This window comes from Bipolaris maydis, assembly GCF_028858645.1.
Source record: "Bipolaris maydis strain C4 unplaced genomic scaffold PSV08scaffold_16, whole genome shotgun sequence".
NCBI lineage: Eukaryota > Fungi > Ascomycota > Dothideomycetes > Pleosporales > Pleosporaceae > Bipolaris > Bipolaris maydis.
The window spans coordinates 755,394-774,225 of NW_027093872.1; the positions used below are offsets into that span (position 1 = coordinate 755,394).

An 18,832-nucleotide genomic window follows, 5' to 3' on the forward strand; every position below is an offset into this window, starting at 1 on the left:
TCTTCTGGCGGCGTAGGTCTTGGACAGATCGGGAATTACGAGGCGTAAGTACGTAGTCGATGATCCCCAATATTCTGCGAACCAGCTAGTATTTGGCATAGTAATGGTGGGCCGCTAATCACCACTCTGCAGTACGTCGCTGCCGTCCCTTCCCATCAAGGGCCCCATCAGATGCAAAAGTGGACTCTCGACTCAAGTCAACACGCAATCCGAGAGTAAAGACTGCACATCCCTGCATCTAGATCCTACTGAGCTTAATTCTGAAATCCCAATGCACCCGTCGGCTTCCTATCATGCCACTACACCTTGCAGCCAAGGCGGCACAGTATGTGACACGGCAGCAAGCAAAGAACTCTCGTCTGCCCATGAGTGGCGGATTGAGAACAGTCGCTGTAACTCTTTGATTATGTGTGTACACGGTAACTAGGGTATGTTTTCCAAACCAAGGATGATGTTGCGGTGAGATTTGAAACCATCTCATCAACTCATGATATATGTCTTTTACTCATACGTAGTAACAAGAATGATGAATTCCTAAAGAGAGATAGGTATTCAATACAGCTATTGCTAATGAGTCGCCACTCCGGGTTAGTATCATCCTTGGTTGGGAAAACATACCCTTGTTACACTGTACACTATCTAGCCCTTGCACATGTAGCCGGTGGTCAGTTGAATTGTACCCTGCAGCTAGACGCGATCCCTCGCCTGATTTACAGGCAATAAATGCAGAGTGAAATGTCGGTTTCTTAACGCAGCTACACTCCGAGGCACTCACCATCTCTTATAAGTGGTTGTTGAGTGTCATAACTGTCACTTGAGGTACCTCTTCTGTTTTAAACACACTCTCTTTACCAACCCGATCGTAAGACACAGTGCCGCACGGTATGAAGTCCTCTTTTGTTGCCTCGCTTGCGGCTTTTTCTGCTATTGCTTCTGCACAAGACGTTTTTGAGTCCTCAGACTTCAACGTTGTAGAGGCCCTGGCTGCCAAAGGCGTCAATGTCTCTGCCATTCCCAGCCTGGCTGGGCTGAGTGAAAAACGTGCTGTCTCAACTGGATGCATGACAGCTGTAAGTCATACTACTATTTATCAAGAGCGTTTTCTGATTCTCAACAAAGTGCGGTGCCCTCAAAACTATCTTTGGAAACAAGCTTCTCACGAGCGGATCACCCGCGTACAATAAATTCACCAGTGGATACTGGTCTACACAAGCATCTTTGGTAGACCCAGCTTGTGTATTGAAACCTTCGACCGCGCAAGATGTATCAATCTTGGTACTCATGTCTCGTCTTACTCAATGTCCCTTTGCCGTGAAGGGCGGTGGACATACTGCCTTCCCTGGCGCGTCTAGCATTCAAGATGGTATCACAGTAAACATGGCGGATATGAACGAAATCACACTCTCTAGCGATCAAAAAACCGCATTCATAGGGCCAGGAAATCTATGGGGTGCGGTATATGAAAAGCTTGGTCAACACAGCCTTGCTGTCATGGGTGGCCGCGCATCAGAGGTAGGCCTTGGTCTTGTTCTCGGCGGGGGTATCAGTCACCAATCCAGTATCTATGGATATGCTTGCGACAACGTTGCTTCCTTTGAAGTAGTCACGGCGACAGGCGCTATCATCACCGTCACCCCGACCATCCACCCAGATCTTTACTGGGCACTTCGTGGAGGTGGGAACAATTTCGGTATTGTCACCCGATTTGAGATGGAGACAATTCCACAGGGCTTGATGTGGGGCGGAACCCGAGTTCATATGGAAGATACTTACCCGCTTCTTATCGACGCCTTTGCATCGATGGCAGAAGACGCCAACAAAGACCCTAAATCTTCCCAGATTCTTTCATTTGCTCTGACAGCTGGTCAAGTGGGCGCACAAATCCAACTAGAGTACCTTGAGCCTGTAAACGAGCTCAATCCACCAGCTATCCTCAAAAAGTACCTCAATGTCACTTCGATAGCTACCGACACCACAAACAGAACCTTGGCAAATGACACCTCCCTGATAACCGACCAAATGCCCAACGGTCACCGCTATGCATTCTGGGCTTCTACCTTCAAACTGGATCGCGGACTCATGAACTGGCTCCAAGAACGCCATCGAAAGGACTTCACCGCTATACCCAACAAGGGCTCGCTGACATTCCAAGCCTTCACTGTGCCCGCCATGCAACAAATGAGCAAGAAAGGCGGCAACGCGCTCGGCCTCTCTCCCACCGACGGACCATTGATGCACAGCCTCCTCTATCTGGTTTGGGAAGACGCCTCTCAAGACACCAAGATCCAAAGAGCCGCCCAGAATTTTCTGAGTGCAGCAAAGGCAGAAGCAAGGAGACGGGGCAAGTACCATGACTTCATTTACCTGAACTATGCTGGGCCACACCAAAATGTTATTCCGAGTTATGGCAAGGAGAAGCTGGCTAGGCTCAAGGCTGTCTCTAAGAAGTACGACCCGGCTGGTGTGTTCCAGAAGCTGCAGCCGGGTGGGTTTAAGCTCGAGGGGGCGCCCTATGGGGAGAGAATCTGATTTCAAAGAGGCCAATTTGATGTAGCATTCAGTAACAAAGTAAAACAAGAATCCAAAAATGTGTCCTTTGTACTTGTAGCCGTGTACAAAGATGCAGAGTCTCGCGGAACTGAATTAGCTCTCAACACCAAACTACCATCACAAATAATCACTTTATGTAAAGCACTGAAGGATCAGCAATTTCGCCTGCTCCAAGGTGTCTGGCCATTTCAGTTCGGTGAGAGACAGCAGAGAAAGTACGTACATACTTGGAGGACTCGGGGCTACGCACGTTGTCTAGTCTAAATGTAGCAGGAGTAAGGTGCCGTATGTAGTACACGTCTGGCCAATGAACGTGTTGTCATTCTGCCCCCACACCTGACTTACCTGCAACCAACCGCCCACTTCAGCATGCGGGCTGCCAAGCATTATGCAGCTCGTCAGGCTGAGCAGCTGCTCTGCTGTTGCACCAACAATTCACCTCTACCATCCTTGATGTACTACCGTTATTCTCGTCTCTACCTCTGCTATGACAACACATGGCACGCCAGCTGCGACCCGAAGACTACACAGTAGGATGGGTGTGTGCGCTGCCTATCGAGATGGCAGCGGCGCAGGAGATGCTTGACGAGGAGCATGCTGGCCTGGAGCACAACCTACTACTATCTGATAACGACAAGAATCTGTACACACTAGGCTCTGTCGGTGGTCACAACGTCGCTATTGTATGTCTGCCAGCCGGCCGGATCGGCAACAACCCAGCAGCCGTAGTGGCAACCCGAATGCAAGCAACGTTCAAAAACATTCAGCTTAGGTTGATGGTTGGCATTGGTGGCGGCGTCCCGAGTTCTGAAGCAGACGTCCGGTTAGGTGACGTTGTTGTCAGCCAGCCCCACGGCAATCTTGCCGGTGTGGTACAGTATGACATGGGAAAAACCACACCAGGCGGCTTTGAACGAACCGGATCGATGGATGCACCACCAGAGGTGCTGTTGGCAGCTCTCGCGCGCGTAAAGGCTAATAACCTGCGTGGTAAAAGCAAGCTCTCTGAGCACATCTCCAAGCTAGAGGGCATGACCAAGTTTCAACGGAGCAACGCAGGGGTTGATGTTCTTTTTGAAGCAACATACGACCATGTTGCAGGGCAGACGTGCGATAGGTGCAGCCCTGACAGACAGGAGGCCCGACAGGCACGCCCCGTCGGGGAGGAAGTAGTAGTACACTACGGCACTATCGCGTCTGGCAACCAAGTGATACGGAGTGCTGCTGAACGAGACAGAGTCAGCGCTGGGCTTGGCACAGTACTGTGTTTTGAAATGGAAGCAGCAGGACTAATGAATAGTTTTCCGTGTCTTGTTATACGCGGTATCTGCGACTACGCAGACTCTCACAAAAACAAGCTGTGGCAGCCGTACGCAGCGGGGACTGCGGCCGCATATGCGAAGGAAGTTTTGTTGGCGGTACCACCGGCAGAGCTGTCCAAGTCAAATATGGTGGAAACAGTCGTGAGGGAGACGAATGGTAAGTGCTACTGCAGCTGTCTTATATCACATCTTGTAATAACGCACTGATGCAGCAGCAGGAAACTCACCCAAACCTAACTATCATCTACCCTTTCTCGTGAACCGACACTTTGTTGGACGTAAAAACGAGCTTTATCGCTTGCAGAAAAGGCTAATGGTAGATCAGGACTGCCAGGAGCTGTCTATTGCAGGGCTGGGTGGGTCAGGCAAGACGCAGTTGGCGTTGCAATTTGCTTACAGCGTGAAAGACAAATGGCCAGAGTATTCAATCTTCTGGGTGCCTGTGCTGAGTAGGGAGACCTTTGAGCAAGCATGTGTGAGCATTGCAAAGATTTTGGGTATACCACAGGTGGCGGACGACAAGGAAGACATCAAAGAGCTGGTGAAGCAAAGATTGAGCTCGAGTCGAGCAGGGCGATGGTTGATGGTAGTGGATAATGCTGACGACCCTAGCATCTTGTTTGAAACAGCAGAGTCACAGGGCATCGTTGAATATCTACCAAAGAGCGAGAAAGGTATAATCCTATACACAACACGTACGATGGAGGTAGCGGTATCTTTAACACAGTACGACGTGCTGAAGCTGGAGGCCATGGATCGTCCGGACGCGATCGATTTTTTCTCAGAGTCGCTAATCAGGAAAGAGCTTCTCCGTGAACACACTGCGAGAGACGAACTACTAGAAGAGCTAACACGTCTACCGCTGGCCATCGCGCAGGCGGCTGCGTATCTGAACATGAATCGCATGACGATCGCAAAATATCTTCGATTACTGCGCAATACTGAACAAGACCTTATCGGTCTACTAAGCAGAGAGTTTCGTGACAACACGCGATACAAAGGCTCAGCGAACGCAGTGGCGACCACGTGGGTGGTGTCGTTCAGCCAGCTGCGCGAGCGCGACGCATTTGCGGCAGATTTGCTGGAGTTTATATCCTGTATAGAGTGGAAGGCCGTACCCCGATCCTTGCTACCAAAGAAAGATTCGGAAGAGGAGATGGAGAGTGCAATTGGCACGCTGTGCGGATACTCCTTTCTAGTAAGACGTGATAGCGACAATCAAGGTATCCAAGAAGAGGGTGAAGAGCATACAGAGACAGAAGGGGACGATTATTACGATATCCACCGACTTGTGCACCTAGCGACACGGATCTGGGTCAAGAAGAACGGCGATGCAAATAAGGTAGCGGAGGATGCAATCCGGCATGTTGCACATGTCTTTCCAGACGCAGAGTACGAGAACCGGGTCGATTGGAGAGCGTACTTGCCGCACGCGCTCCAGTTGGTTAACGGCACGCAGCACGGAAATATAAAGGAAATCTCTGAGCTGTGGCTACGAATGGGGATGTGTGTGAAAGAAGACGGCAGGTATCGGGAGGCGTTGACATGGCTGGAAAAGTCATGTCAGCAGAGAGATCACCTTAGCGAGGATGACCCTGACCGCCTAATCTCACAGTATCATCTCGCGACAGTATATGCACACTATGGACAGGCGCAAAAGTCGATACTACTGTTAGAACACATAGTAAAGATAAGAGAGAAAACTCCATCCTCAGAGACACCAAGCCTATTGGAATCGCAGGAAAGTCTCGCAATAGCATACATCATCGACGGACAGGCGCATACGGCGGTAACTCTTCTAGAAGGTGTTATTGAAGTATTGGAGAAGACGCGAGCACCAGAGAACGATGAACTGCTATCATTGCAACGAGCGCTCTCAACAGCATACCTCAACGACGACCAGATCCACAAGGCGTTGTTACTTGCAAAAAGGATTATGAGAGATAGGGACAGGATGCTGCCGCTAGAACATCCAGAACGAATAAGGGCGCAGCATTACCTTGGGATGTTGTACTTATTGGATGGACATACACAAAGAGCAATGTTTCTCCTGAAAGATGCCGTGAACATGAGCGATAAGGTGCTGGAGCTAGAGCATCCGGATCGAATAGAATGTCATCACATGCTTGCGATGGCATACTATAGGCTTGGGCAGGTGCACAGGGCAGTGGCGCTGTTGAAGAACATTATCAATATTGAAGCTCGCACGCTGCCAGATGATCATCCTTTGCAGCAAAAGTCGCTTGAGCTGCTAGCCGATATGCTTGAAGAGCTAGATGCGAACAAGGATGAAGCATCAGATCCATCTGATGAGGGGGATAGTGAAGATACTTCCAGTAGACAGAGCGACTAGCAGTGTCGTATCAAGAGTTTCCAAGCTGGCAAGATCAAGCACTCTAGTTACTTACTCATGGAGAAGATGGAGTACCGAAACGATACCTTTTGCATGTTTTACAAGAGAAGAGAGACATGCATGTCGCCCAAGTCAAACGGAATGATACATCATGTTGTTGTTAATTCTCATTTCCTCACGTAGCACTGCATGAATGAACAAAACAAAAAGAAATCTTCGCTGCAACAAAAGTAATCCAGACTTTGATTGCTTAACACTGAAATCTAACTCGAGACAACAATGGAAAAGATCGTGTGTATTCCTTCACATCCTACTTCTTTTACAAACAAGACAGATCATCATGCCTCCTCCTCAGTAGACTTACCAACGACTGGCTCATCTACTTTCTTGCTGTCAGATTCAGCACTCTTGACGTTCGCTCCGTCTACTGCGTCTGGTCCTGAACCAGGAAAGGCGCCAGGAGCGTCAGCGGATCCAGGTGCTTTCTCCGTCGCCACCGGCTCCTCTAGCTTCAAGGCAGCTGATACCTTGGACGTGAATGATTCAAGAGTACCTGATGCCGCAGAGGAGACTTGCTCGGACAAAGAAGTATTTTCAGTCTTCGTCTCAGTCTTTGGCTCAGTCGCAGAAGCAGGCTGAGGCTCGTCCTTTGACAAAGTTTTGGCCAGTTGCGGCTTTTCTGATTCTGGTACAGCACTCTCGTCCGCTGCAGCCTTGGTGGCGACGGGCTCTTCAGCCTGTGCAGGAACATCAAGCGATTTCTGTATCTGCACAGCCATCTTGGCAGCTGGGACGTCCAGGCTACCGTCTTCAACAAAACTCCAAATTGCAGTCACGGGGCCAACGCTCAGTTTCTGGGCTGGCACAGCAGCTGCGGCAGCCGCACTGCCTGGGGCTGGAGAAGAAGCAGGCTTCCGCCTCTGTGGGCCCTTGGCCCTACTCTTTCGAGCATCTTGCAGCGGTGCTATCTCCTTTTCTTCCACTTCCGGCTCAGGTTCCTTAACTTTAGGAGGACCCTGTGGACCTAGACCAATTTTGCTGTTGAGGTCTTTGAGGAAGCCGGCTTGGAGAGCAGCAATTTTGCCCCCAGCTGGACGACCAGTCAGCACCGATTTCGCCTTATGCGGCGAAGCTTCGTTCTCGCTGGCTTGTGACTCCGCATTTGAACCATTTTCTGAAGGGCCAGTAGACGTCTTGGTCAGGCGTGCTGAAACATGCCCTCTCGGGCGTTCGGGGACAATAGGTACCCTCGTTCCCCCCGCAGGTGACTCCTTCCTGACAGGTCTGGCAGGGATGATAGGGTGAGCGGGGGCGGAGGGTTTCTGATCCTGTGGGAAATCTTCGGCATAATCGTTCGTTTCCTCCATCTGTGGTGTGCTGACAGTGGTCTCGAGGTATCCGTGTGACGGCGCGTCTTCCCAGATATCTTGACTTGGGAAACGTTGCTGCATACCGGGACGGCCTGGTGTTTCGTCTCGCACTTTCCCAAGAAGCTTGTTTTCGGCAGCGAATTGCTTCGTATGGTCAGAAAGGAATGATTTTTGATCTTCCTCAGTGATATGACGCTTGCGTTGCTCCTCTAACTCTGGGCTTTCAAATGCTTTGGCAGGGCTGATATCCCCCTTGCTGACGGCGGTTTGAGGCTCTTCGGGCTCCTGGGGAGTATCAACGGTAGTTTCGAGTTGCAGACTACCAGGCGTGTCCTCCCAAACATCTTGGCTTGGGAAGTGGTGGCGAGCATAACTAGGACGCTTGACCTCGTCAACCTTTGAGTTCGGCTTCTTGGTATCTTCATCCTCTGGGAAGAGCGGTTCATATTCTTTATGCGACTCAAGCGGAGTGCTGCTATGTTCATACTGGGCTGGGCTCGGAATCACACGTTGCTGTTGCGTACTCCTGTTCCTACTAGAGCTCCTACTGGAGGTGCGCTGCTTGGTGATGTACTGTGACGTGCCGTCCTCAGCGGAAATGTATTCATTGCCGTGGCGCTCGAGCTCCGGTGACACGGCAGGCTGCCTCCACTCAGCATCTGGGTGCTTCTTTAGCTCATCAGAAGCAAGGATAGGTGTACCATATCCACGCTCGGTAACCCATCCACCCTCAGCATTAGTGTTACCGCCTCGCGGTCCAAGGTCTGCAGTTGGGGGGTCGTAACCTCCACCATGAACCTTACTAGAACGGTGTGTAGGTGGGTCAATATGAATGACTTCTCCCTTGTCATTTACCTCTTGGCCGGCCTCGTTGCGAAGCGGAGAGTCGGCGTGGCGAGCTTTGTTCAAAGAAGTCACGCCAGAAGATTGCGGTCTGGGAGAAGCCATCCTTGAAGCATATTCCTCGGTGGCCCTGTAACCAATCTGCTCATCGGGAGTTCCAACGACATCCCGGCTAGTGCCTGCACAACAAGGTTAATACCAAATGCATATCCATCTGATAGGATCAAGTAACGTACCCACTCCGACGTCTTGCGACCTTGTGTGCACAAGTTTTTCCAGGTTGTCCGCGCCCCAGTGGTAATCTTTTCTGTTTTCCTGAATGTGAGGGCCATACTCGCCCGCTTTCTCACGCTTCAAATCATCCGGGTGTTTTTCGTACCACTTTTGCTCAAACTCGTCTGTTGATATCTTGCCATGGCCGTGCATGCCATAGCTGCCAGGAGGTCCATGGAAGATCTCGCGACCACTCTTTGTACGTCCATGATGACGACCACTGGGTTTCTGATGGAAACCAACTCCTTGAGATCCGGGCTGTTGCGCAAATGGTGCCGGGCTTGGAGCTTGCACATCTCCGGCATTGCGAAACATGGGAACCTGTACGCCAATCTCTGGAATACCATGCTCATCCTGATCGTTGTAGATTGAGCTAGGGCGCGAACCAGCTGACGAGCCAGAACGGCCAGACTTGGCTTGTGAAACTTTGTCATCAACCGACAGTTGAGAGCCAAAGCCAGCGGCTGCTGCTGTTTGCGAATCGGTCCGCGTCACAGCCTGAATCCTTGTTTTTGCAGTGGAACTCGGAACTGAGGCAGTCGGAGCATGCAAGGGCAAGTCGCCTGCGACATTCTTGGTATGCTGAGGAGAGCCACCCTGGTTGTCTTCATTGAGGGTCTTGGACAAGTCCTCGAAACTGGCGTATTCGGTGCCTTCCTCTCCGAGCGAGGGCATAGAGACACTGGGCGGGCGAGAGGGCAGCTCAGTGCTGAGGCGATGGTTATCTTTTGGTGGACCACCAGGTACGTAGGTGGGATCGTTGAGCGGGGAGGGGGCATATCTGTCCCCGCTTGGAGACACGGAGCGGTCCATACCGCGGTTCGGACGAGGGGGGATCTTGGGAACTTCCATATGACTTCCCGGCGCCGGCGAACGGCTGTTCTGGGAGCGCGATGGGCGTGGAGGTATTGTTGGTTGAGCGGTCATTGTGTGCTTAGCCGTTGCTCGATGGCTATGTGGGGTAGAGATATTGGATAGGCTGCGGGGGGTCTTGGAAGGCTGAGAGAAGATCAATGTCAGTGACAGGTAAGACACGGACTGGTTGTTTGATACGTGGAGTGTCAGACAGAGAGCGGCATTGACTACAGTGAAGAAACAGACAAATGTAGAGAAGTGGTCAGCCAGCTCCACAGAGCTGTAGCCAGCCAATGAGGGGCAGTGCAAATGAGAGCCCGAATGCTGCGGGACAGGGCGAGGTTTTATAGTGCAAACTCACCACACAACACGCAATTAGGCCCGACACTCAAAGTGAGGCTAAAGAGGAAGATTGGATGGTTCGGTATGGTGTTGCCAGATGGCGCAGAGTGGATTGGCGCGGTGAAGCTGGGGTGGTGGACTTAAGTAGCAGACAGCTCTGCGACCCGCATTTGCATCATGCCTGGATATGGCGCATGGGGCCCTGGCGTCTGGCGTCTGGCACGCGGCAACCATCACCAGCGCCCGCGGTATGCATGCGCATTTGGTGACTTGGCTTTATTTGCTCTGTCGTGTGCTTCCCGAAAATTGCATCGAGTTGGCAAAAAAAAAGAAGAAGAAGAAGGACATGCCACTTCCCCAAACTCTGTCCATCCATTGTGCCTATCGCGTTGGACATGAACATCAGAGGCGCCCAGCCACTATGCCGCATCGAGGACTATGCGACTTCAACAACAACTACGTGGAGGCTTTCGAGCCTGGCAAACTTAGGCTATCCACAATTATCTCGTTAGCCTTGTGAAGTGTCCAGTCAAGCCAGCGCGACTGGACTCTGCAGGACGAGGACGTTTCTTATCAACTGCGCGCCATACTGCAGACTCTTCAATGATGTGTGCGACTCCCGGCACGAAAAAGCCGCTAGTGTTCCCCGCGCCGAGAAAGTGTGGTTCCTGGCAAATCCCTAGCAGCCACTCATCGGCATGCACAAGGACCAGCAGAGTCTAGGTCTAGGTCAACGGCAGTAATCTCTTTGCTTTTGAGCCCAGCGCATCCTTTCACATGCCATCCATCCTGTGTTGTCCGTGAGAGAACATGGTCTGCTTACATAGGATGAAAAGATGGAACAGCGTCACCACCCCCAGTATGTGGATAGGAATGCAAGCTTCTAGAACTTTGCAGGCCTTCCAGTAGGCCCTACACCGTCTCCACATGTGCGGTTACGTATGTTCCCCCACCTTGGGCTAACTAGTAGTACTTTATGACCAATATTCGACTGTCAAACGTACACCACAGAAATGAAAATATAATATCGCATTCTCGTGCCTCTAAGTGTCGTCATGCGCCCTCGGCTTCAGGCAATCCCTGTGGTGGATATCTCCCAATAACGCCTAGCTTTTCACCCGTGATTCAAATAGATTCAATCGTGGCCCGACACTAGGACGCGGCTGTTATGGCAGAATCCATTTCGCACTCGGTCCCTGTGTGTATTCCAAAACAGGTTGTACATTCGCAATCATTGTCCACATCTACCCCATTCCCATCCAATTTCTCACCGTGTACCCGCCATGTGAGCCTCCTCTTTAGATGATCATCTGTGCAACGCCCTGTCCACCAAGCGTCTTGCTGCCCTGGAACTGCTGGCCCTTGATGCCGGCAAGCGCATAGAAGACTGCAGCAAGCATCAGGAAGATGGCTGCGACAATCAAGCTCGTAGCCATGGGCCAGATGCTGATCCATTGTATAATGCTCATCACACCATAGATGGCAGCGCGCATATAGTTGGAACTGAATTTGCGGATGAATTCGTCGAATTTTGACGAGGTTGGGCAGATGCGAAGAAGGAGCGGTATCTCAATAAATATAATGATGAAGGAGCACACCCTGCGACGTTGATTAGATCTTCAGGCCCAGTGCGACTCAAGGGGTAGGGAGCGTACAGGCATACGATGCTGAATGCAATGACAAAGTTGGCGTGAAAGATGTTGGCGATGCCCAGCGCAAAGCACAGGAATATACACAGCACTCCGGTCCTAGACGTAGAGTTAGTGAGCACGGTCAGAGGGCAATGGAGGTGCGTGGCATAGTAGTCATGATGGTGCTGGAGTCCACCACACCGTGTAGTGGTGTGATGGTCTTCCAACACCGCTCATGCTTGGCGATCCCCCTGAAGGTATCGTGGTGCTGTCTGTGGGAAGCCTGGGTGGCGTGTGGAAAGGTGGTGAGGGGACGCGACTGACCATTGTCCGTAGATACCTTCAAAGATGCCATGTCAGCAACAATGCAACAGCGCCGGCGGCAGTAGCAGCAGCGGATATCTTACTGAAATTTCGCGACTTGAACTCTTCTGCGAGCGTCATGTTTGCTTTGGAATCAAAACTCGTACGAGTCCAGCTGTGAGTATAGGGCAATGTCGAGTGCAGTCTGGGTCGGTTTGTTGACGGCGCAAGCTGTGTGGACGGAGCTACTGTAAGACGGATTGGACGAGCGTCGGCGTTGGTTTTGTACAGAGCGGGCTGGGTTGCTGGTGTGGGTTGCGAGTGCGTAATGCAGTTGTGGCGGTGCAGTAGAGCAGGTGTAGTATAGGCGTGCGGTATAGCGAAGTCGGTGGCTGCCTGCTTGTTGCGATGGCAATGATTATGGTTGCTTGCTTCTTCTAGGTATGCTCAGCCCTCGGTCGGCGCGGCCTCCACGTAAACTAGAGCGGCTAGCGCTTGCCGAAACCGTCTTGGATCGGAGCCACGCAGACAAATCACCGACGTGCACTTTCTGTTTCAGAACATCTCCCACGGTCGCAGCTGCCTCACACGCACGGGGAATGAATGCAATTCTGAAGGGGAAGCAGCCATGGCAGGCTCTTGCGCTGGCCTCTGCCGGCCTCGGCCTGGCCCTCTACTGTCTGGTCGCGCAGCAATTGCCCACACCAAACAACCTACTTCACTCCACCGTGATCCCACAAGACCGCCAAGACAACGAAGCGGTTCACACGGCAGACGACATGGGTCCGGAGGAGAGGGCGTATCATGAGGGCTTCATGCGCGAGGCCATCGCCATGGTAAAACAACCCCTGCACACACCGCACGCCCTCGTCTGCTCCAGCACGCTTCCATTCATACACCATATCCAACAGACTTGAATGCTGACTCATACCCTGCGCTAGGCCGAACTTGCACTCAAGAGCGACGAGACTCCAGTCGGCTGTGTCTTTGTCAAGGATGGCCAGGTCATTGGCCGAGGCATGAACGAGACCAATCGTACTCTCAATGGCACCAGGCACGCCGAGTTCGTGGCCATTGCTGGCATCCTGTCCGAGTATCCCATCACCGTCCTCAACGAGACAGATCTCTATGTCACCGTTGAGCCATGCGTCATGTGCGCGTCAATGCTCCGTCAGTATGGCATTCGTGCAGTCTACTTTGGATGCTGGAACGAGCGCTTTGGTGGAACAGGAGGGGTGCTCAAGATCCATTCCGAGTACGCCAACCCTTGAAGACCCACACTCACGTCACCATCACTAACCCTTCGATAGTCCCAGCGTCGACAAGCCATATCCTGTCACCGGTGGCATCTTTCGAGAGGAGGCAATCATGCTGCTGCGGAAGTTCTACGTCCAGGAAAATGAAAAGGCTCCCGAGCCCAAGCAGAAGAAGACGAGAGAGTTGAAGACCGAGATCCTGCCCATGGATGTCCATCAGCCAAAGTCGACACTCTCACCTGCTACCTGCCCGCCTGGCCATTCTGCTTCCACCGGATCCATTCCCACTCTCACTTCCTTGGTCAAGACGGTAGTCCCTGCGCCAGCCGAATCCCGTCCAGCATCAGCTTCCACGGCTTTTACCTGAGGAACCCCATGACGCATGCATGCATACTTATACCCAACATGATAGATGATTTGACATCAACCTGATGATATGGAATGTACGATAGCTCACGACTCTTACCTTGAATATGAAGACTGTTCTGGCGGATTACCTGCTAATGCTGCCATGTGAGAATCTTGCACACGATGAAAAACACTGTAACTGGAAGAGGATATCACATGGGATAGTAACGTCAACGGACATTGTGTACACCTCTTGTTTTTGACAAGGCATCTATTTAGACGTGCTGCTTGTCCAGTCCTTATTTCTCTCCACCACCTGCAGCTAGTTGAACAAGCATGAAGAGAGCGATAGCCCACCAGTACCTGCATAGTTGTCAGCATGCTTTTCCCTGATAATAATTGCAGCTCTGCCCACTTTTGCAAGAATGTCTTCTCTGGCTCTTCTGTGCCCAGCTTTCCTTCTGCATTCAATACAATGGGCTTGTTCAGTACCGGCTTTGGTCCGGTATTCTTCTTCTGTATCTCAATTTCTACCTCTTTCCCATTGCCCTTTGCACTTGTACTGAAGCCAACGTGAAACGGCTCGCCCTTGTCGTCAACGTAGACGACAATCTTCTTGTGGTATTGCTCGGAGAAGCTCGCCGCTGAAGTCACAACGCCATGCAACGAGCTCGATTTCGGATCGGTGAGACCGACACGTAATAAGCGGTCGGCAGAGTACGAGCCCGTTGGCGGTGTATATGAGACTAGGGTGCCGACTGGTTGATCCGCATCGTAGTCGATCTGTGCGAGGGGTACTGGTGAAGCGATTGCGGCCGTATCCCCAGAGGCAGGAACAGGAGCAACATAGAGCGTCACCGAAGACGCAACTGCAAGGGGCAGTAGAAGAAGTCTGGAGAACAGCATGCTGACGTGCTCATGTAAACAGCGACTATAGTGAACGCGCATTGGTGTTGGAAGCCGAAGCTTGGCTAGCGTCCAGCGGCGAATCGTATCACCGAGGAGCATTCACCAGCATGCATGGGACCCTCGGTTTTACTACAACCCCTCTCCTCACTCCACGTCTCACGAGCCGCGTAAACATTGACTCATGCTGCTCCTCCGCTTGTCCCGGAATTGTACCGATAAGTCATTCCCAAGACTCAAACTTGCCTCTGGGTGGCGTTGCGGGCATCCAACAGCGGCCGGTATACCAAAAGAAGTGGATCCGAAAGTAACGATGCCCACCTCCCTACAACCTTTTCGCGACCAGATCGGCACTTGACCCGCGACCCTAGATGCCAGTAGCCGGATTAGATGGAATATCTAAGCAGCTAAGGGCTGTCAATTGCCCCACCCCCACCATGCTAGAGCTTCCCCGAGCTATTATGAGCTCATCCCGCATTTCCAGCTGTCGGTTGCTCAACATTATCTTGTGGAAGTACAAGTTCTGATAATCTCCTATTGTTTCTCTCCTCCTGTTTCCTTGTCCTTTTGTGCACAAAAAAAATACAAGTTATGGCTATTCCGTTCAGACAGACGCAGCGCCAGCAGTCGCGGCAACTGTCGACTGACCCTCGCAATGAGCTCCACCCTCAAGTCGACCACTACATTGGGATTGATGTGGGTACTGGTAGTGCCAGAGCTTGCATCATGAACGACCAAGGCGATATTGTAGGGCTGGCATCAGAGAACATTGGTCTCTGGCAGCCTCAAACTGGTTACTATGTAATTTACGCTGCCGCAGGTACAAACCTTAGCCAAAACTAAAACGACGCAGGAACAATCCACGACAGATATCTGGCGATGCATCTGCTCTTCAGTCCGTCGAGCAATAGACCAGCACAACATCGACCCGAATACCATTCGCGGCATTGGCTTCGACGCCACATGTTCCCTTGCTGTCTTCAGGGACGACACTGACGAGCCTGTCCCGGTTACTGGGCCCAACTTCGATAACAAAGATGGCAACGACCGCAACGTCATTCTTTGGCTCGACCATAGGCCTGTCGAGGAAACAAACAAGATCAATGCCACCAAGCACAACCTGCTTCGATATGTTGGAGGCAAAATGTCAATTGAGATGGAGATTCCAAAAGTGCTTTGGCTCAAGAACAACATGCCAAAAGAGCTGTTCGACCGTTGCAAATTCTACGATCTAACGGATGCCCTTACACATCTTGCCACTGGGAGCGAGAGCCGGAGCTATTGCAGTGTTGTCTGCAAGCAAGGCTTCGTACCAGTCGGCGTTGATGGAAGTGTCAAGGGATGGCAGGAGGATTTTCTCAAGGAGATTGGTCTCGAGGAATTATGCGAGGACAACTTTAAGCGCATGGGAGGTGTCGATAATGTGGTTTGTCCATCGCTTTGAGGTCTCTAGAGTGCAACTAACCCTCTTGCAGAATGGGCGTTATCTCACTGCTGGTGAGCTCGTCGGTACGCTCAGCGAAAAGGCCGCACAAGAGATGGGCCTTCAGCCCGGTATCGCAGTCGGCAGCGGCGTCATCGATGCTTATGCCGGCTGGATTGGTACTGTTGGCGCCAAAGTTAAGCTCGACGAGGACACACTCGATATGGATCAGCCCAAGAACGACGTCTCCCAAGCCTTTACACGTCTTGCCGCTGTTGCAGGAACCTCTACCTGCCATCTCGCCATGTCCCGCGACCCCGTTTTTGTGGATGGAGTATGGGGCCCATACCGAGACGTGCTCTTACCAGGCTACTGGATGGCAGAGGGCGGACAGAGTGCAACAGGTGAACTACTCAAGCACGTAATCGAGACACACCCTGCTTTCAACGAGGCTGTCTCTGTTGCTGAAACTTACAACACCAACATTTACGACTACCTGAACGAACACTTACGTGAAATGGCCGACAATGAAAAAGCACCGCACATTTCCTGGCTCGGCCGTCACTTTTTCTTCTACGGCGACCTTTTTGGAAACCGCTCACCTATAGCTGATCCCAACATGAAGGGATCTGTCATCGGTCTAAGCTCCGACAAGAGTCTTGACAGTCTAGCTCTGTACTACTATGCTACAATGGAGTTCATTGCTTTGCAGACGCATCAAATTGTCTCGGCGATGAACAAATCAGGACATGTCATTTCATCTATATTCATGTCAGGATCCCAGTGCCAGAACAGCCTACTCATGGAGCTCATAGCCACGGCATGCGACATGCCCGTGCTCATCCCTCGATACGTACATGCCGCTGTTGTGCATGGCGCAGCTATGTTGGGCGCCAAGGCCGCCAGTACAGACAAGGATGGCAAGAGCGAGCCGCTGTGGGATATCATGGATCGGCTCAGCAAGCCTGGTAAAACAGTAAAGCCATTGGCTGATAAGGCAGTCAAGAAGCTGTTGGATGCCAAGTACAAAGTCTTCTTGGAGCAGTGCGAGGGACAGCAAAGGTACAGGAACGAGGTTGATGCGGCAATCCAGGGATGGAAGAGCACTTAAAGGAACCGTAGTGGAAGCCGTGTCCGTCGGAAGTGTAATTAGAAGTATGCTCTAGATACCATGTCCTATCTCGACAGTTTTCAAAGGGCCATGCTTAACGTTTGTTGTAGCGCGACTCCATGCCCATCTTGCCAAAGGAAAAAGCCATATTCCGGTTTCTCAATCCGCTTCATCCGTATATCGTAAAGGGACTAACATAACCTCTTCAAGGACTTTTTTTTCGCTCATCGCCATTGTTCGTGAAAGGGTATCGTGTATGATAGATTTAAAGAAGGTTTTGTCAAAATGATGTATGATTTAGTAGCGACGGCGCGGGCCTCGTGGTGGGTCGCGATGGCCACCTTCGTTGAAGCCATATCGTCCATCTTGGAAGCTGCCAGCTCGTGCGCCTGTGTCAATTTCCATGTCATCGGCTGATTGGGTCAGGCGACCAGCTGGGGCTCGGGACAGCGACAGATGGGTGCTCGCAGGAACATCCTTCATGTATACGTAGAGAAGTCTGCCATCAGCCTGCACATTGCGTTAGTCTTGCTCCCCTCGGAACCTTGCGTAGACCGACCTTTTGGTTGTTGAACGTCGCAATGACGTTCTCGGCTCCTTCCCTGGTCGCAAACTGGAGCTCTACCATGACCGTTGGGCTTGCGGACAAGAGCTTGCATCCTAGAGTCTCTCCTCCGATGGGGCTCATGACAGCCTCGATATCCGCAGCTGTTGTCCCGGGTGCAAAGTTGCTCGCAATGACGGTGCATGGCCCTCCGTTTGCAACGCCTCGGATGCTGATACCCGCTCCATCGTTGTTGCGTGCGCCCGCACCCCGGTTGAGAGACGAGGCGAACTTGTCAAACGTCCTCGTGTTGCGCTCGACTTGCGATGCTGATGCCGTTCGCGCAAGATGGTTCCTGGTGTTGACTGCGCTGCGGGGATTGTTCAGCTTGTGCAGGTCGTGTTGCCATTTCCCGTCGATGCTACCGGCTGGCTTCGCACTCGCCGATCGCTTTTGGACACCAGCGCTGCCGTTTATCCGACTGAGAAGAGAAGGCTTCTCAGAGTCGACCCGCGGCTTTGCGCCCGCACCGGAGGCATTGGGTTTCCGGCCACGGCTGCCGCCGCCGAGAAACTGCTGGGCGAGCGTCTCGTTCTTCTTCTTTTCCCGTGTCTGCTTGACAAAGTCGTCGAACGACACAGTTGACGATGCGACCATGATGGGCGATTGCGGTGGGTTGAAGTTGGTGGTGAGGCGGGAGTGTGCTGGGATATTGGAAGGAAAGCGCGTGGATGTCGACCTAAGAATGGCCGGTGAGCGCGTCAATGGAGACAACAGCGCTATGGTACGCGCTTGGACCACCTTCCCGCCCCGGCGAAACAAAAAACCCGCCGCGAAAAGTTCCCGTACAAAAGTTGGAAGCTCCACGGCTTCTTCTCTTCACTACACAACGCAACGTCTGGTAAGTTCACAACACCCCCTCTACTTTTCTTTCGCGTCATCGCTATCATGATGAACATACGTGTCGCCCCTATCATACACTACATGGTGATCGACCACCCAAAGCCAAATGGGAAAACTGATATCTTCAACCTTTTTTTTGAATTGTTGCAAAGAAGCTATCCGCGAACCATTGCTAACTGATTCCAAAGATTTCAGACAAGTGCGATTGTTCACCACATGCTGGCGCAATGCATGCGCCGGCACGGCCTCGTATTGACTCACCCATCATAGCTTCGCGAAGCCTTCCACATACGCGGCGCATTGACTGCCTATGGCTCGATTTTTGCAAGCAGCAACAGTGCGCTCGATACTTGGAGGGCTTCGTGGAGCTATGACCGGATAGAAAAGGTCAGAATACATTCCGGCACCCCCCAAACACCCGTTCTTCAATGATGAGCAATAAGTGTATTATCAAATACCGACCTACCCATGGGGAACAAATTAGTTCGATTACCTGAAT

The 18,832-nt window shown here is 51.8% G+C and overlaps 8 protein-coding genes across 8 annotated transcripts; 4 read left to right on the forward strand and 4 right to left on the reverse strand.

The window, feature by feature from the left end:
- Positions 1-757: 757 nt before the first annotated feature.
- On the forward strand, positions 758-2,659 carry PSV08DRAFT_366162 (uncharacterized protein). The gene is made up of 2 exons (XM_014223638.2): positions 758-1,070; positions 1,120-2,659. The coding sequence occupies exons 1-2, from the start codon at positions 885-887 to the stop codon at positions 2,527-2,529; spliced, it is 1,596 nt and encodes a 531-aa protein (XP_014079113.1). The 5' UTR covers positions 758-884; the 3' UTR covers positions 2,530-2,659.
- A 388-nt stretch (positions 2,660-3,047) lies between these two features.
- Positions 3,048-6,444, forward strand: PSV08DRAFT_412666 (uncharacterized protein; the record flags this gene model as incomplete). The annotated part of the gene is made up of 2 exons (XM_066093932.1): positions 3,048-4,029; positions 4,091-6,444. The coding sequence occupies 2 exons, from the start codon at positions 3,048-3,050 to the stop codon at positions 6,223-6,225; spliced, it is 3,117 nt and encodes a 1,038-aa protein (XP_065948089.1). The 3' UTR covers positions 6,226-6,444.
- Positions 6,445-6,563: 119 nt separating this feature from the next.
- PSV08DRAFT_189440 (altered inheritance of mitochondria protein 21) lies at positions 6,564-9,638 on the reverse strand (the record flags this gene model as incomplete). Its single annotated transcript, XM_014223640.1, has 2 exons — positions 6,564-8,617; positions 8,675-9,638. 2 exons carry the CDS (start codon positions 9,636-9,638, stop codon positions 6,564-6,566), a joined length of 3,018 nt encoding a protein of 1,005 aa, XP_014079115.1.
- Positions 9,639-11,162: 1,524 nt separating this feature from the next.
- Positions 11,163-12,220, reverse strand: PSV08DRAFT_336442 (uncharacterized protein). Its single transcript, XM_014223641.2, has 4 exons — positions 11,947-12,220; positions 11,864-11,879; positions 11,564-11,656; positions 11,163-11,507 (listed from the first exon to the last, which is right to left on the reverse strand). The coding sequence occupies exons 1-4, from the start codon at positions 11,981-11,983 to the stop codon at positions 11,207-11,209; spliced, it is 447 nt and encodes a 148-aa protein (XP_014079116.1). The 5' UTR covers positions 11,984-12,220; the 3' UTR covers positions 11,163-11,206.
- A 163-nt stretch (positions 12,221-12,383) lies between these two features.
- PSV08DRAFT_231521 (cytidine deaminase-like protein) lies at positions 12,384-13,694 on the forward strand. Its single transcript, XM_014223642.2, has 3 exons — positions 12,384-12,678; positions 12,784-13,097; positions 13,153-13,694. Exons 1-3 carry the CDS (start codon positions 12,442-12,444, stop codon positions 13,463-13,465), a joined length of 864 nt encoding a protein of 287 aa, XP_014079117.2. The 5' UTR covers positions 12,384-12,441; the 3' UTR covers positions 13,466-13,694.
- Positions 13,671-14,381, reverse strand: PSV08DRAFT_231524 (uncharacterized protein). The gene is made up of 2 exons (XM_014223643.2): positions 13,862-14,381; positions 13,671-13,809 (listed from the first exon to the last, which is right to left on the reverse strand). Exons 1-2 carry the CDS (start codon positions 14,350-14,352, stop codon positions 13,746-13,748), a joined length of 555 nt encoding a protein of 184 aa, XP_014079118.1. The 5' UTR covers positions 14,353-14,381; the 3' UTR covers positions 13,671-13,745.
- A 562-nt stretch (positions 14,382-14,943) lies between these two features.
- On the forward strand, positions 14,944-16,886 carry PSV08DRAFT_189453 (FGGY family of carbohydrate kinase; the record flags this gene model as incomplete). The annotated part of the gene is made up of 3 exons (XM_014223644.2): positions 14,944-15,153; positions 15,206-15,778; positions 15,828-16,886. The coding sequence occupies 3 exons, from the start codon at positions 14,944-14,946 to the stop codon at positions 16,884-16,886; spliced, it is 1,842 nt and encodes a 613-aa protein (XP_014079119.1).
- Positions 16,887-18,129, reverse strand: PSV08DRAFT_336478 (uncharacterized protein). The gene is made up of 2 exons (XM_014223645.2): positions 17,446-18,129; positions 16,887-17,396 (listed from the first exon to the last, which is right to left on the reverse strand). Exons 1-2 carry the CDS (start codon positions 18,085-18,087, stop codon positions 17,184-17,186), a joined length of 855 nt encoding a protein of 284 aa, XP_014079120.1. The 5' UTR covers positions 18,088-18,129; the 3' UTR covers positions 16,887-17,183.
- Between the last annotated feature and the right edge of the window lie 703 nt (positions 18,130-18,832).